Source organism: Arachis ipaensis, chromosome B05 (genome assembly GCF_000816755.2).
Source record: "Arachis ipaensis cultivar K30076 chromosome B05, Araip1.1, whole genome shotgun sequence".
Classification (NCBI taxonomy): domain Eukaryota; kingdom Viridiplantae; phylum Streptophyta; class Magnoliopsida; order Fabales; family Fabaceae; genus Arachis; species Arachis ipaensis.
The window spans coordinates 12,518,396-12,532,064 of NC_029789.2; the positions used below are offsets into that span (position 1 = coordinate 12,518,396).

Consider the following 13,669-nt stretch of genomic DNA (forward strand, 5'->3'; position numbering starts at 1 on the left):
TATTAAATTTTATAATTTTTTTTAAACAAAGAAAGTTCAACACATTAAAGTGGAGCATATAAAAGAAAGAAAAAAACATAAAGAGCTACCAACAAATAAATCAATCCTTAGCATCTCCAGTACTGCCATCAGCCTCCCACAGGATCACAACCATACCATTCTGTGTAACTCAACATCGTCCTTGTGTGAATTACCTCAATACTTGCTCTTTTATTCTTGAAGATTTGTGCATTACGTTCCAACCAGATGTTCCAAATCACTGCAAAGAATGCTGTCATCCACATCTTCTGCCCTTGTTGTCTATTGTGCATGCCACGCCAACTCTCAAACAGTTCTTTAATAGTTCCAGGAATTACCCACTCTCTACTAAGTGACCTCAACCACTTGCACCACACCTGCCATGTTACCTCACACCGAAGAAATAAATGCTCAGCAGATTCTATTTTCTTGGTACACAGTACACACATACTATCACTCTGAATGTTAACTCCTAATTTAGTCAACCTCTCCTTGGTGTTAACTCTACCAACTAGTACAAACCACCCAAAAAGCTCAATTCTCGGAGGTACGAAATCTTTCCAAAGGGAACTCGTGAAGCTATAGCTCGTGATCTCGGCCGACAGCGTCTCCGATTGTATGGCATGTATGACAGAGCTAGTAGAAAAAACACATTTATTTTCAAACTTCCACACCACATTGTTCTCCCGACCAGATGACAACTTCACTGGCCTTAATCTCTCATGGAGTTGATGGACTAGTTCCAGCTCCCATTGGAACAACTCCCTCCTCCATTGAAAATTCCATATCCATTCTAGCCCATCCCAAAAAGCACAATCCCCAATGACAACTCCTTGCTGGCTTGAAATAGAGTAGAGTCTTGGAAAACTCACTTTCAGAGTACCACCTTGAATCCAGTTATCTTCCCAAAACCGGGTTTGCATACCATTGCCTACTTCCATCGCCAGGCCACTAACCACTTTATCTCGAATCTGTGGTTCTTTTATATTCAACTGACATATATCTTTCCAAGGCCCTCCTTTTACTGGTAAAGGCTGAGTTGCTAGCATTACATCCGGGTTCAACCTGTTGCACGAACAAACAATCTTCTTCCACAGCGAGCAATCCTCCTTTGAAAACCGCCACCACCACTTAAACAGGAGCGTTGTGTTTCTCAACACTGCATCACCAACCCCCAAGCCCCCAGCCTTTTTTAGAGCCTGGACTAGCTCCCACTTGACCAAAGGTATACCATAGTTACCGTTCTCCTTGCACCACATAAAGTTCCTTTGTAAAGCAATCAGCTTGTCCGCCACCGCCTTCGACATCTTGTACAGACTTAGGTAATATATGGGGAGGCTATTCAGGACCGATTTGATAAGGACAAGCTTACCTGATTTATTCAAAACCTTCACTTTCCATAAGCTAAGTTTCTGTTCCACCTTATCGATGATTGGTTTCCAAGTTTTCACCAGGCACGGATTCGCTCCTAGAGAAATCCCCAAGTATCTAACGGGTAGAGCGGCTTACTGGCATCCCAGTAGTCCATACGCATGATCAATCCATCCTTGCTCACAGTTCACCGATATCAGATTCGATTTATCAAAATTGATGCTCAGCCCAGACATCAACTCAAAACACCGCAACAGTCTCTTATAGTTTACAATTGTTTCCGTCACCGGTGGGCAGAACAAAATGGTGTCATCCGCAAATTGTAAGTGCGACAGTTCAATATGAACTTCCCCTACCAGCAGCGGAGCAATGCGCCCGTTCTTGACAGCTTCTCCTACCATCCTATGCAAAATATCTACAACTAGCACAAACAGAAGTGGAGAAAGTGGGTCCCCTTGTCTTAGTCCCCTCTCCATCTTGAATGGCTTGGATGGTGACCCGTTTACCAGGAGTGCCATGGTAGCCGTAGTAACACATTACTTCACTCAATTCCTCCATCTTTGGCCGAAGCCCATTTTCTGGAGCAAAATATCAACAAAATTCCATCTTACTCTGTCATAGGCTTTTTGAAAATCCAGTTTGATAATAGCCGCTGTCTTTTTCCGAGTCTTCAGCCAATGAACCGTCTCACAGGCTATGAGTGCTCCATTATAAATTTTCCTACCCTTTACAAACGCAGTCTGAGTCTCTTCGACCAACCCCAGCATCACAGATCACATTCTTCTCACCAACACCTTCGAAATTACTTTATACACATACCCTACCATACTAATCGGCCGAAAATCCTTCACATCCTTTGCACCTTCAAACTTTGCGGCCAGTATTACCCACGTTACATTTACATCTGTTGGCAACTTAACACTTTGAAAGAACTCCAGTACCGCTGCAATGAATTCCGGCTCAATGTCCTCCCAGCATCTCTTTATGAAGTTCATGTTATACACATCACTCCCTGGGGCCTTTGAAGATTCGCAGTCCCACACGGCCTCCTTGATTTCCTCCTCCGACGGCATCACTTCCAGCGCTTCAGCCTCATCCCTATGGATATGCTTCACTAAACCATCCCTAACTCCAATCCTTGGAGCATATTCCTGTCTATATAAATCCTTGTAGAACCTTCTAATTGCACCTTTTATTCTCTCCTGATTCTGCACAAGTCTTCCATGTATCATCAGGGCATCGATCCTGTTATTCCGTCTTCTGGCCGAGGCAATGTTATGAAAGTATCTGGTATTCTTATCCATGTTTGCAGCATGCTTGGACCGAGACATCTGTTTCCATTGGATTTCCTTTCTAATGTGCCATTTTGCACAAAAGCTCACCAGCGCCTTCCTTCTAGCCTCTGTTGTACCATCATAAATCCCATCACACACTAAATTGTCCATCCTGGTGATCTCCTCCTCAAACCTCATGAATCTCTTATCCATGTCCCGGAAGTTATCCTTGTGCCATTTCTGCAGTGGTACTGTTAAAACCCTCAGTTTGCACGTGAATTGCGCTTCTCCGAGGCTTCTCCATTCATTCTTCACCATTCTCAGAAATTTATTAAATTTTATATATATGGTACATATAAAAATATGGCTATTAAACTAACTCACTTAGAGAATTTCTAATGGTTATTATTACCACATATTTGTCAATAAGACATTTTTAAGATGAACATGGTAGTAGAGACCTGTGACTATTATGGTAATTAATAATATATTTATTATACTTTGATTATGGACACCTAATGTTAGGGGTACTAACTAGATGAATAGATGTTGAGTATGACTTAAATACTTGTAGTATTAATGATTAGTCAATAAAGAATCTGTCAACTCTCGATAAAGAGTTTGAGCTCTATCACTATAATGACTGAATTAAATAAAGCACTGGTCAAAAAAATTGAATGAATGAAGAAATAAGTTTCGTAAATCTTTCACAATTTATTATAATAATAATAATAAATTAGATTTGACAATTAACCATATTCTGAAAGTTAATTAACAACTGAAAAGATAGAAAGAATTATACTTTATTCTTCTTAGTTCTTAGTAAAAATATATTACTTCATACTATCGAGTCGTCAAGGAGTGTTATTAGATACCAACCTTGATTAATAATAAATTTAGTATAACTAAATGATGATGGTCAAATATAAACATATATAGATGCATGTGAAGGCATGTTACTCTTGTCTTGAAAATTCTAATGTGAAGACAAAAGAGGACTGGTGCTTAGGTCGCACAAACATCAATTCCAGTGGTCAATAAAGGTTTACACACTTAACCAATCAACTCCATCTCTCATCTCTCTCTGTCTCAGCTGCCAAACCATTCTCTGTCACCATCATCCATCATTAGTTCGTATAATCATAAATAATGATAATTCTTGTTATTCATGTAACCTTTTTTTCTCTATCTATTGCTTTCCAGTTTCCAGGCAATTAAAAGTACAGTATTACTACTTCAAGTACGTATAATACATCCAAATTTAATTACTCATGAGGGCTTGTTACTCAATTATAAGCTGTTGAATAATCACATAAAAAAAATTAAGAAAACTGTGTTTATATATAAACAGTGTAATATTTAAATTTAATATGTGATAATGACTAATGAGTAGAACACGATAGAATTTAGATCCAACTTTAATTTTATTCATAGATTGAGAATATTTCAATTCTAATTTTATTTATTTTCAATTTGCGGATATCCGATCTTATTTATCGGTTATAAAAAATTGTAATATTATTATATAATTCGATGAGCATATAAATTAAAAATTCAATGCAAACAACATAATTATTCTACAAATAATACAATTATCTTATATATAATATAAAACATCAAATGTTTAATTTTATATAAAAAAATTTTTACTAAAATTAATAACACAAACACATTTTACACTAAGTGAGAGGTTTTTAGTTTAACATATATATAAAATATATTTTTATATACGGATATAACATATGCATATATAAGATTTGGGTTAATCGAATATAATTAAGATTCAATCCGTATTTTACCCGCATTTTATCCGACCTATACGAAAATTTACTCCATACTCAATTTTACTCAAATCTAGTTAGCAATCCTATTCAACGAGATTAAATCAAATATGCACAAGCTGCCACCTTATATGTAATAGATGTTAATTACTTAATTAAGATGTAAAGCACATGTAAGCATGTGAGGATAGTCAGTCAAAGACAAAATGAAAATAGTATACGTAATACAAAATTAAGATTAATTTAACCTCAATTTAATTTATGTGTAATTAATTGTGCGCTGTACTCATGCATAACATGTTCCTGCACTCAAGAAAGAAACTAAACAAGAAGCTAATAAGTTTCATTTCTTATATTACTAGGCTTAGCCTGTGAATCACAACTAGCTAATAAAATTTTCATATATTTCCGAATCAATGCTACATATATAGATTCTAGTGTGAATCTCAAAGGAATAAATGATGATGATGATGAAGGGTCAATGCATGCCGAGGATGAAGAATAATAACAAAAGTCAACGTCCAACAACGCCAATAAGCTTGTTGGAGCGTTTTAGGGAAGCAGTGCTCCGCTTGATGATGGTGTCCGCGCTTTCAAGAAGAGGCGCCAACCACCACCACAACCACCGCAACCCTGGACCTAATAACTACGATTCTCACCAAAGCGAAGCCGTAGCGGATTGCATTGAGTTCATCAAGAAAAAGGCTGCAAACCATGATGACGAAGATAACCGTCACTCCAACGAGTCCTCTTTCAATTCATGCAACACGTAGATATGTCCCATTTTTTTGTTCCAACACATACAGTAGGTTATCTTCTATACATTCTTTAATGCTTTGTAATTTCATCACCATGGATCACTGTGAATCTGTCACATATAATATTGTATGTATGTGTAGAGTTGCTGTTAAAAAATGATGTGATTGTCAGGATTTTGGTAAGAAAATATAGTATTTAACATATTGACTAATTTCATCGTTGTTACTATTATGCATATACATTATTATATACCTTATATATATGTATCACTTTTGTATATAACTTATGTGTATATCTTCCAATTAAGTTTAAAAGTAATCAATAAAATGTAAAAAATATAAAAAGTTTGTCCTAATTAAAAAAATATACTTAATGACATATCAAAATAGAGAACTATTAGGAGCCATTAGAAATTAAGGATTTGTTATTGGTTAATGGATTCTTCGAATTATCGACACTTGTTTAAACAGATTAGTTAACTAACCACTAAATCAACTCAATTTGACTTTTTTTTAATTTCTGTATATATATATGTTCATGTTCTTTTTATTTACCAAACAATAATGCTAGGGAACCAAGAAGGTATTAGCCAAAAATCAGCCAAATACTTTTGGGTGAATTCAAAATATCTACGAGTTAATATATATGGATGTTTTTTCTACTAAGTATCAGAATGTTTCTTTTTCATACTAAATGGATGTTCTTTTATATATTTTTCGAATATTTTTGTATTACAAATGTGAATGTCTCTATTTTTTTAAGAATTTCATAATTTTTTTTAAAATTTTATAAATATTTAATTATTTTTCCTAAAATATAACTAGATATTTCTTTTGTTAAGTATTAGGATGCTTTTTTTCATATTCAAGGACAATTCGTGCTCCACTACTCCTTTTGGCTAAGATCAAGTGTGTAGTTCCTCCGTCGCCTCCTCTCTCCACGCCCGCCATTGCCTCCATGGCTTCTCCGGCTGTCCCCCCGCCCTCGAAATCGCCGCCGCCTTAGGGATCGAGCTCAAGTTCAACTCCAACTGCAACGGCGGCTCCGGTAACACATCTGATTCACGAAAGAGAAGTGGTTCTTGTCGACGGTGACGAATCCGACGAGCTAGATATCGGTGATAGAAGAGGAGTGGGTCGCGGTGGGGAGGCGGAGAGGGCTTGACAGCGAGAGAGAGGAAGGATTTTATAGGTTTTAATTAGGTTTACTTAATCAATTTAAATTTTTTAAAATTTGAATTTAAAAAATTTTAAATTAATTATTAATATAATTATAATTAATTAAGTTGATTCATTTTTAGCTAATTAAGAGTTGATTCCATATACTTTTTCTTTACCAAAATGCGCACCAGACAAAATAGTTCCAAGAATACGCATGGCCATTTCAAGGGTGACGCCAGCGAAGTGGGTTTGTACTCCATTTCAGCTTCAGCGACCACGAAATGGAGCAGACAGCCGCAGGAACCATTTCAGGTGTGGCGTCCACGAAATAGGGGTCCATCTAGTGGCTGGTGCCAGCGAATTGAGCTTATCAGGGCTAATCCACGAAATTGTTGCTACGGGTGTGCATGGCCCGACCCGGCTCGAAGACCCGACCCGGCCCCGAACACTTTAGGGGGCTATTTTGGTGTGATTTCATTGGGTCTAGAGTCGGATAAGGGTCTCAAAAATAGACCCGGTCATTATTTCGGGTCGGATCCGGGCCATGGCTCGGGTCACCCGAAGTCGGCCCGGTGGCCCAGTCATCAGACACAATTAATATTTTGTGTTATTAGTGATGGGTGATGGCTATTCTTATGTGGAATTTAAGTATTGTAAACTTTAATATTTTGTGTTATTAGTTATTATAAGACTATAAGTTAATGTTTTATGTTTAAAATGCATAAGATTTTAGACTAATGCATACTATTGTGTTATTTATATTGATTTAAATATTTGGTGTTATTAGACAATATTAGTATTGATTATGGTTATGCTTTAATTTTAGAGAAGAGTTGGTTCTTGTTATATTTTTCTAAGTAAATTTTACCATGTCAAATAATGGTTGGAGTCTTGAAAATTTGGATATTTTCACATGCTAGCTTATAAGAAGGTATCAAGGTAATGTAGTGTTAACGGCCCAGTTTTCACCCGATTTTTACCTGGTATAATCGTGGCCCAAAAGTGTATAGGTTTCATCGGGCCTAGGGTCGGGTTCGAGTCTAATAAATAGGCCCGCTATATATTTCGGGTCGGGTCGGGGTCACATCAAACTCGGTTTCACCCGACCCATGCACACCCCTAATTGTTGCCAATCCAGTGGTACTGGTGCCATCTAAACTTCAGCAGCTTTCGTTACCAACTGTGTGTTTGGATTAGAGTTTACAAACGATAGTTTGTATAAAATTTATTTTACAAACTTAATTTTGATAAAAAGTGAGTTGGTGTTAACGTGATTTATGTTTGGTAATTTTGTATCAAAATGGATTATAATAAAATAAATGTTGTTTGGATTACATCATTCAAAATTAAGTTTAAACAAAAATTACTAAAATAGATATAAATTTATATCATTCAAAACTATATTATTTTAACATTCTTTGACTATAATTTCTTTTAAAAAGAATTTAAATTTATGTGTTGAAATTTAGTACTTTTTTGTTATAATTTGTTAGTACTCTTTTTTAGTATTCTTTTTATATTTAATTATATCTTTCTAATGAAATTTATATTATAAAATTAATAATAATGTACTAATAATAATATTAAAAAAATATTTATTTTTAAAGCATAGCCATAAAAAAAAATCAAGAACTTTTATAATTATTTTTTTGTATCTTTTATTTATTGTAAATGAGATTAAATGACAAAATTGGTAGAATGACAGTTAACTTTTTAATTTATCAAGTGAACGCAAAAGCTTAACGTAAAAGTTACAATTTGTTACTTCTAGTGAATGGGAATTCAAACCCAGAATCAAGTTCACGTTTATGCGTAAAAAGTTAACTAAACAAAAATTACAGTGTTCAAGAAGATTAAGCGTGCTTCTTGTGTTTTCAACGTGTTTACTAAACACACCCCAATTCGTGTGCGCCAGTCACGATAACCCATTCCGTGAACGCCGCCACTGATTTGGGCCAATTCGTTGCTGCTGCCCCTGAGTTGGACCAAGTTGTGTGCGCCAAGTCTGACTTGGTCCATTTCGTACGTGCCAGGTGCGAGGAGGGCGAGCTGCAATTTTACTGCTCCATTTCGTGGTCGCTGAAGCTGAAATGGAATATAAATTTACTTCGCCTGCGTCATTCTTAAAATGGCCATGCGTATTCTTAGAATTATTTTGGCCGGTGCGCATTTTGATAAATAAAGGTTTTTCCATATTTATTTATATAAAAACGCCTATATATGTTCATTCATTTAATTTTTTGTTTTTTGGGAAACTATGTGTTCAATTAATAAACTGAAATCTGGAAAGTACGCCCTGTTTTTGTCAGACATAAGAGCCTTTAGTTTTTTTTTTTTTCATATAACTCACACACATGCTCACACACACTTTACTTTAGATACGTGTTTAATGAATATTCTTAGCTTATGTTTTTCTGTTTTTGGTCCAAGTTTGAATGTTTGTTAACAAGATTCAAAAGTATAGTTTGGCCCACTTGTATGTATATACTACTGATGATTTGGGCCAGAGTGGTTTGGCAAATGTATCAAACAAAACCCGGCAAGAGGAAGAACCATGAGGGTAGCTTATGATGAAATCAGTTATGGGTTGTGCACTTGTGTCACTTCATGCATGGTTGCATGTAGTTGCTGTGTCGTGCTGCCATTAACTAAGATCCACATGGAACTTAACGTGTTCAACCTTTTGCCTGAGGTTATTTATATGATTGAAAAAATTTCAGGTATGCCAATCATTTTATTGGAAGACTGATATTCCGATCCAATTGTGATGTCCATTAACATATAAAATAAAAAAATGTTAATGGCTCTGATTGTTTTGAGTGAAGTTGTGGTGGAGTTTTTAATTTTGTGGTGTTGCAGAGGCAACATGATGGCTTATTAATTACAGGCAATGTGTAGCTTGTCGCAGCCAGAGCTCAATTAGACTAGCCAAGTGCCCAAGTAATGTGGGGAGCCGTTCCAAAAAAATATTGTAGATAAATTATAAATTTTTAGTAAAAAAGGTTATAAATATTTTTCCATGGCAGTAGCCTATAAAGATAAAAAGGATATTAACGACATTGTTATGAATATGTCACAATTAATACAATGGTGGAAAATTTTGAAAATTTATTAGTTTTGCATGACATGGGAAGAAAATAATCAAAGTTTATTTATAGATATGGAAAAGTATAGGTAATTAACAATATTTTTGAACAATATGTGAACAATGTGAATTAATAGAGTAAAAAAAGAGTAAACTAATCTTAAATTTAATTAGTAGCATTAAATTAGAATGTAGTGTATTTTTGTTTAATTGATAATTGTTCATATTGTTTAAAATGGTTATTGTTTACCTAGCATTCCCTGATAGATATATATAGTCTAATTACATAGATATAAAGGCATAATTTGATGAAAATTGGTGAAAAATCACTTGTGAAGAAATATACATGATTACTATTACAACTATTGTTACTTAAGTGAAAATAATTTAAGAAACATTTTAAGTGCACTAGGGAGTACCAATGCACTAGTTATTATAACTGTTGATTTCAATTAATATATATTATATATATTTTTTATAATTCAGATAAACGGTTAAAATAACTAGAATATTGGTATTTCCGATGTACTTGAAATGTTTCCAATAATTTAGATGTTGGATGGCTTTAGATTTGACTTAGATAATAATAATGAAGTAAAGAAAAAAATGTAAGACACTTTATTTGTGTGTGCGCGCGCTAGAAGAAAATTGAACGAGTGAAGTATTTTAAAAGTTTACAAAGGTTTCTCCTTACATATAATTTGTGAGTGAGAAAAATTGTGTAGGAGAAAAAATTTTAAAAAATGAAAGTTGTGAGTGATCAGACCCTTAAGGTGAAATGTGAAAGGTAAGAATAGAGAAAAGAAATCAAGGGTAGAGAGAAAGTGTTGTTTTGTATATTAGAAGAAGAAGAAGTGGTTCATCATGGGTTACAATGAGTATTTATAGCGTATTTGTGTGCTTAAGGTGTTGCTAATAACTAACAATTAATTGAGTGTAACTAATTACTGAACTGTTATTAATAATTTAATAGTTTTTTAATTTGCTTTTGCTTTTTGAATTTGGAGGAGTTTACTTATATACACTTACAAAAATAAAGGTACTGGCATGGATGCATCTTGAAAGATGATGTTATTGAGAATAAATAATATAAATATAATTTAATTTATTATGTATAATGGTCTCTGTAGTTTTACTAAATTTTCAATTAGGTTTTTATACATTTTTTTTTCTTTTTAATTGGGTTCCTATATCATATTAGATTTTATAACTAAGTCTCTATTGTGACAAAAATGTTGGAATTAACGGAATATTCTATTAAATTATACAGAATATTTAGTCAAGTATTAGGTATATTCGTTTTGTTTAATAGAATATTCTGTTATGTTGAGTTTGAAAAACTGAAATGATGATCAAACATTATTAAAATAATGTAAATTAGGAAATTATTAAAATATAAGTGTTTAAATCATTTCCAATTGGTTGTTTGATGTTGCTGTTAGTGTGCAAAAAGGAAAATTAATTTTTTATTGGGCCAATCAATAGAAGCCCATTTCGGTCTCCAAACAAGTGTTAAGCCCATTACCAATTGTTTACTTTAAATGACTGAACCTTATAAAGGTAGTAAGAAACAAGTGGCCCAAAATTTTGAAGGAACTCATTCGGTGATTACAAGGCAACCTCTTCAAGTGACCAAAAGCTTAACACGTGACTTTATTTCTTGGTTACTGGAAATGAGAATTCAATTCACTTTAATGTAATTGCTTCCACCGAAAGCTTTATCTCTTTTCTCCCTTCTCTCTTGCTTCGGTCAAATCAATCTTTCATTCAAACAAGAAGAAAGAAGAAAAATGGAAGACACAGAAGATTAGATTTTAAGAAAGGAAAAAGAATTTTTGCCAAATCAAAGCAAGAAAAAAGGCTATGGTCTAGTTGCTAAGCTCCCTTGGTCAAAACTCAACAAAAGTCTGTTTTTTCATTTGTGCATCATCGAGGATCACGAAGAAAAGCACCAAGGTCTCATGCATGGAAGAGGAAACCATGGAGAACATGAAGCCACCTTGGGTCAGAAGTCTATCAAGGGTCAGAATCAATTCTTGGGACCAAAGTCAAGATTAATGGTCAAGATTGAAGAAAATGAATGAAAAAGGTTGAGAGAGGCACATGCAAACAGATTTGGTTTCTCTTTCTCTCTTCTCTGTTCGAACCGCTGCTACTCTAAGGTTGGAGAAGAAATTGATGGGTTGGTTGAACGGTTTCAACATTGGAAGCTTCACCCTTCTATATTAAGGGTGAACGGCTAAGGGTTGAGATCAAGGAGAGTAAGTGAAAAAGCACAGAGTTCTCATAGCTACCCAAAAGCTACCTGAGTTCTTCTCTTTCAATGATGTTCATTTAGTTTTCTTTTTCTTAATTTTGTCTGTCTGAGTCTCATGGTAAAAAGCATACATAGTGAGGTTTGTAAGAAAAAACCAATGAAAGGTAAAAGACAGTGAGCAAAATTAGAGAAAAAGCCATAGATGTCTCAGAGTTTCTTTATACGTCTTTCTGTTGTGAGTCATGATCCTGTGGAAATTCCCTTATAAGTTGGGTTAGTACTTTGCTGCTGAAAGCTTGGTTTGAGTCCAAGTCAAATTCAGATTAGAGTTAGAATCTGGATTTGTCCCAAATAGGATTGGATAGATCCTAGGGAAGAATTGATGTTTGTAATCTTAAAAAAGATAGTGAAATTCCATCATTGTTGTGATGGAGACTGAATGTAGGCTACATTGTACCTAGTAGTTAAACCAGGATATATCTGGTGTCAGTTCTTTTTCTCTACTTTTCAGTTTTTGAATCTCAGGAGACAAAATGAAAAATATCTCTTAACTTGTTACGAGACAAAATTAAAATGTCTCTCAACTTGCTACAAGACAAAAGTGAAAATATCTCCTGAAGTCAGTTGAAAAAGTTAAAGTAATTCTGGAAGCTAAGATTCAACCCCCTTCTCTTAGCCACTGATTACCATCATGTTAATTCCAACGTTTTTGTCATGGAGGAAACTTAATTTCAAAATCTGATATAGTATAGGAATTCAATTCGAAAAGAAAAAAAAAGTATAAGGACCTAAATTGAAAATTTAGTGAAGCGATAGGACTGATAAAGTAATTAAATCTTTATTAAATTATATATATAGATGATGCATATAGAAATATGACCATTGAATTAACTCATTTTGAGAATTTCTATTTACCACATATTTGTCAATAGCATATTCTCATGATGAACATAGTATTAGAGTTTATTTTAACTTACAACTATCATGATAATTAACAATTATTATACTTTGATTCCATACACATGATACCTTAGAGTACTAGTTGAATACATATGGGATATGATTTAAATACTTGTAAAATTAATTATTAGTCAACAAATAATTCATCAATTCTTGGTAAAATTTTGAGTTATATGATTATGATGACTGAATTAAATAAAATATTGTCCAAGAAAAATGAATGAATAAATAAACGAGTTTCTCAAGTTACTTATTAGTTCATTATGACAGATAATAAGCTAGAGTTTGGTAATTAAATCATACTCTAAATGTTAACAAAGAGATAAAAATTATAGAAGCTAAGAAATTATACTTTGTTTTTCTCTTGTTCTGATTAGTAAAAAAATATTACTTTATACTATTGGGTGTCGAAAAATGTTACTAGACACCAAATTTCATTGGTAAATTTAATAATATACTAGCCACTACTATAATGATAATTAACAATTATTATACTTTGATTCCATATACATGATACCTTAGAGTACTAGTTGAATACATGTAGCGTATGATTTAAATATTTGTAAAATTAATTATTAGTCAACAAATAATTCATCAATTCTTGGTAAAATTTTGAGTTATATGATTATGATGGCTGAATTAAATAAAATTTCATCTAAGAAAAATGAATGAATAAAGAAATGAGTTTCTCAAGTTACTTGTTAATTCATTATGACAATGATAATAAATTAGAGTTTGATAATTAAATTATACTTTAAATGCTAATAAAGAGCTAAAAATTATAGAAGCTAAGAAATTATACTTTATTTTTCTCTTGTTCTGATTAGTAAAAAAATTACTTTATAATGTTGGATGTCAAAAATGTTACTAGACATCAAATTTTATTAGTAAATTTAGTAATATACTAGCCACTTATTATTAAAGTTATGAAACCACACACTAACAAATGTTATGGTCTTTGTTAAAGAATTATTTAATTATTATTTTAATTTGATTAATATCTA

The 13,669-nt window shown here is 33.4% G+C and overlaps 1 protein-coding gene and 1 long non-coding RNA gene across 2 annotated transcripts in view; one reads left to right on the top strand and one right to left on the bottom strand.

Moving 5' to 3' along the window:
• LOC107640169 (uncharacterized mitochondrial protein AtMg01250-like) lies at nucleotides 1,524–1,907 on the bottom strand. Its single transcript, XM_016343720.1, has one exon. It carries the CDS (start codon nucleotides 1,905–1,907, stop codon nucleotides 1,524–1,526), a length of 384 nt encoding a protein of 127 aa, XP_016199206.1.
• Nucleotides 7,299–13,669, top strand: part of LOC110271764 — a 9,602-nt gene continuing 3,231 nt past the window's right edge. The window contains exons 1-2 of the long non-coding RNA XR_002362403.1: nucleotides 7,299–7,503; nucleotides 12,140–12,146. This is a non-coding gene — a long non-coding RNA (uncharacterized LOC110271764). The remainder of the gene's footprint in view (nucleotides 7,504–12,139; nucleotides 12,147–13,669) is intronic.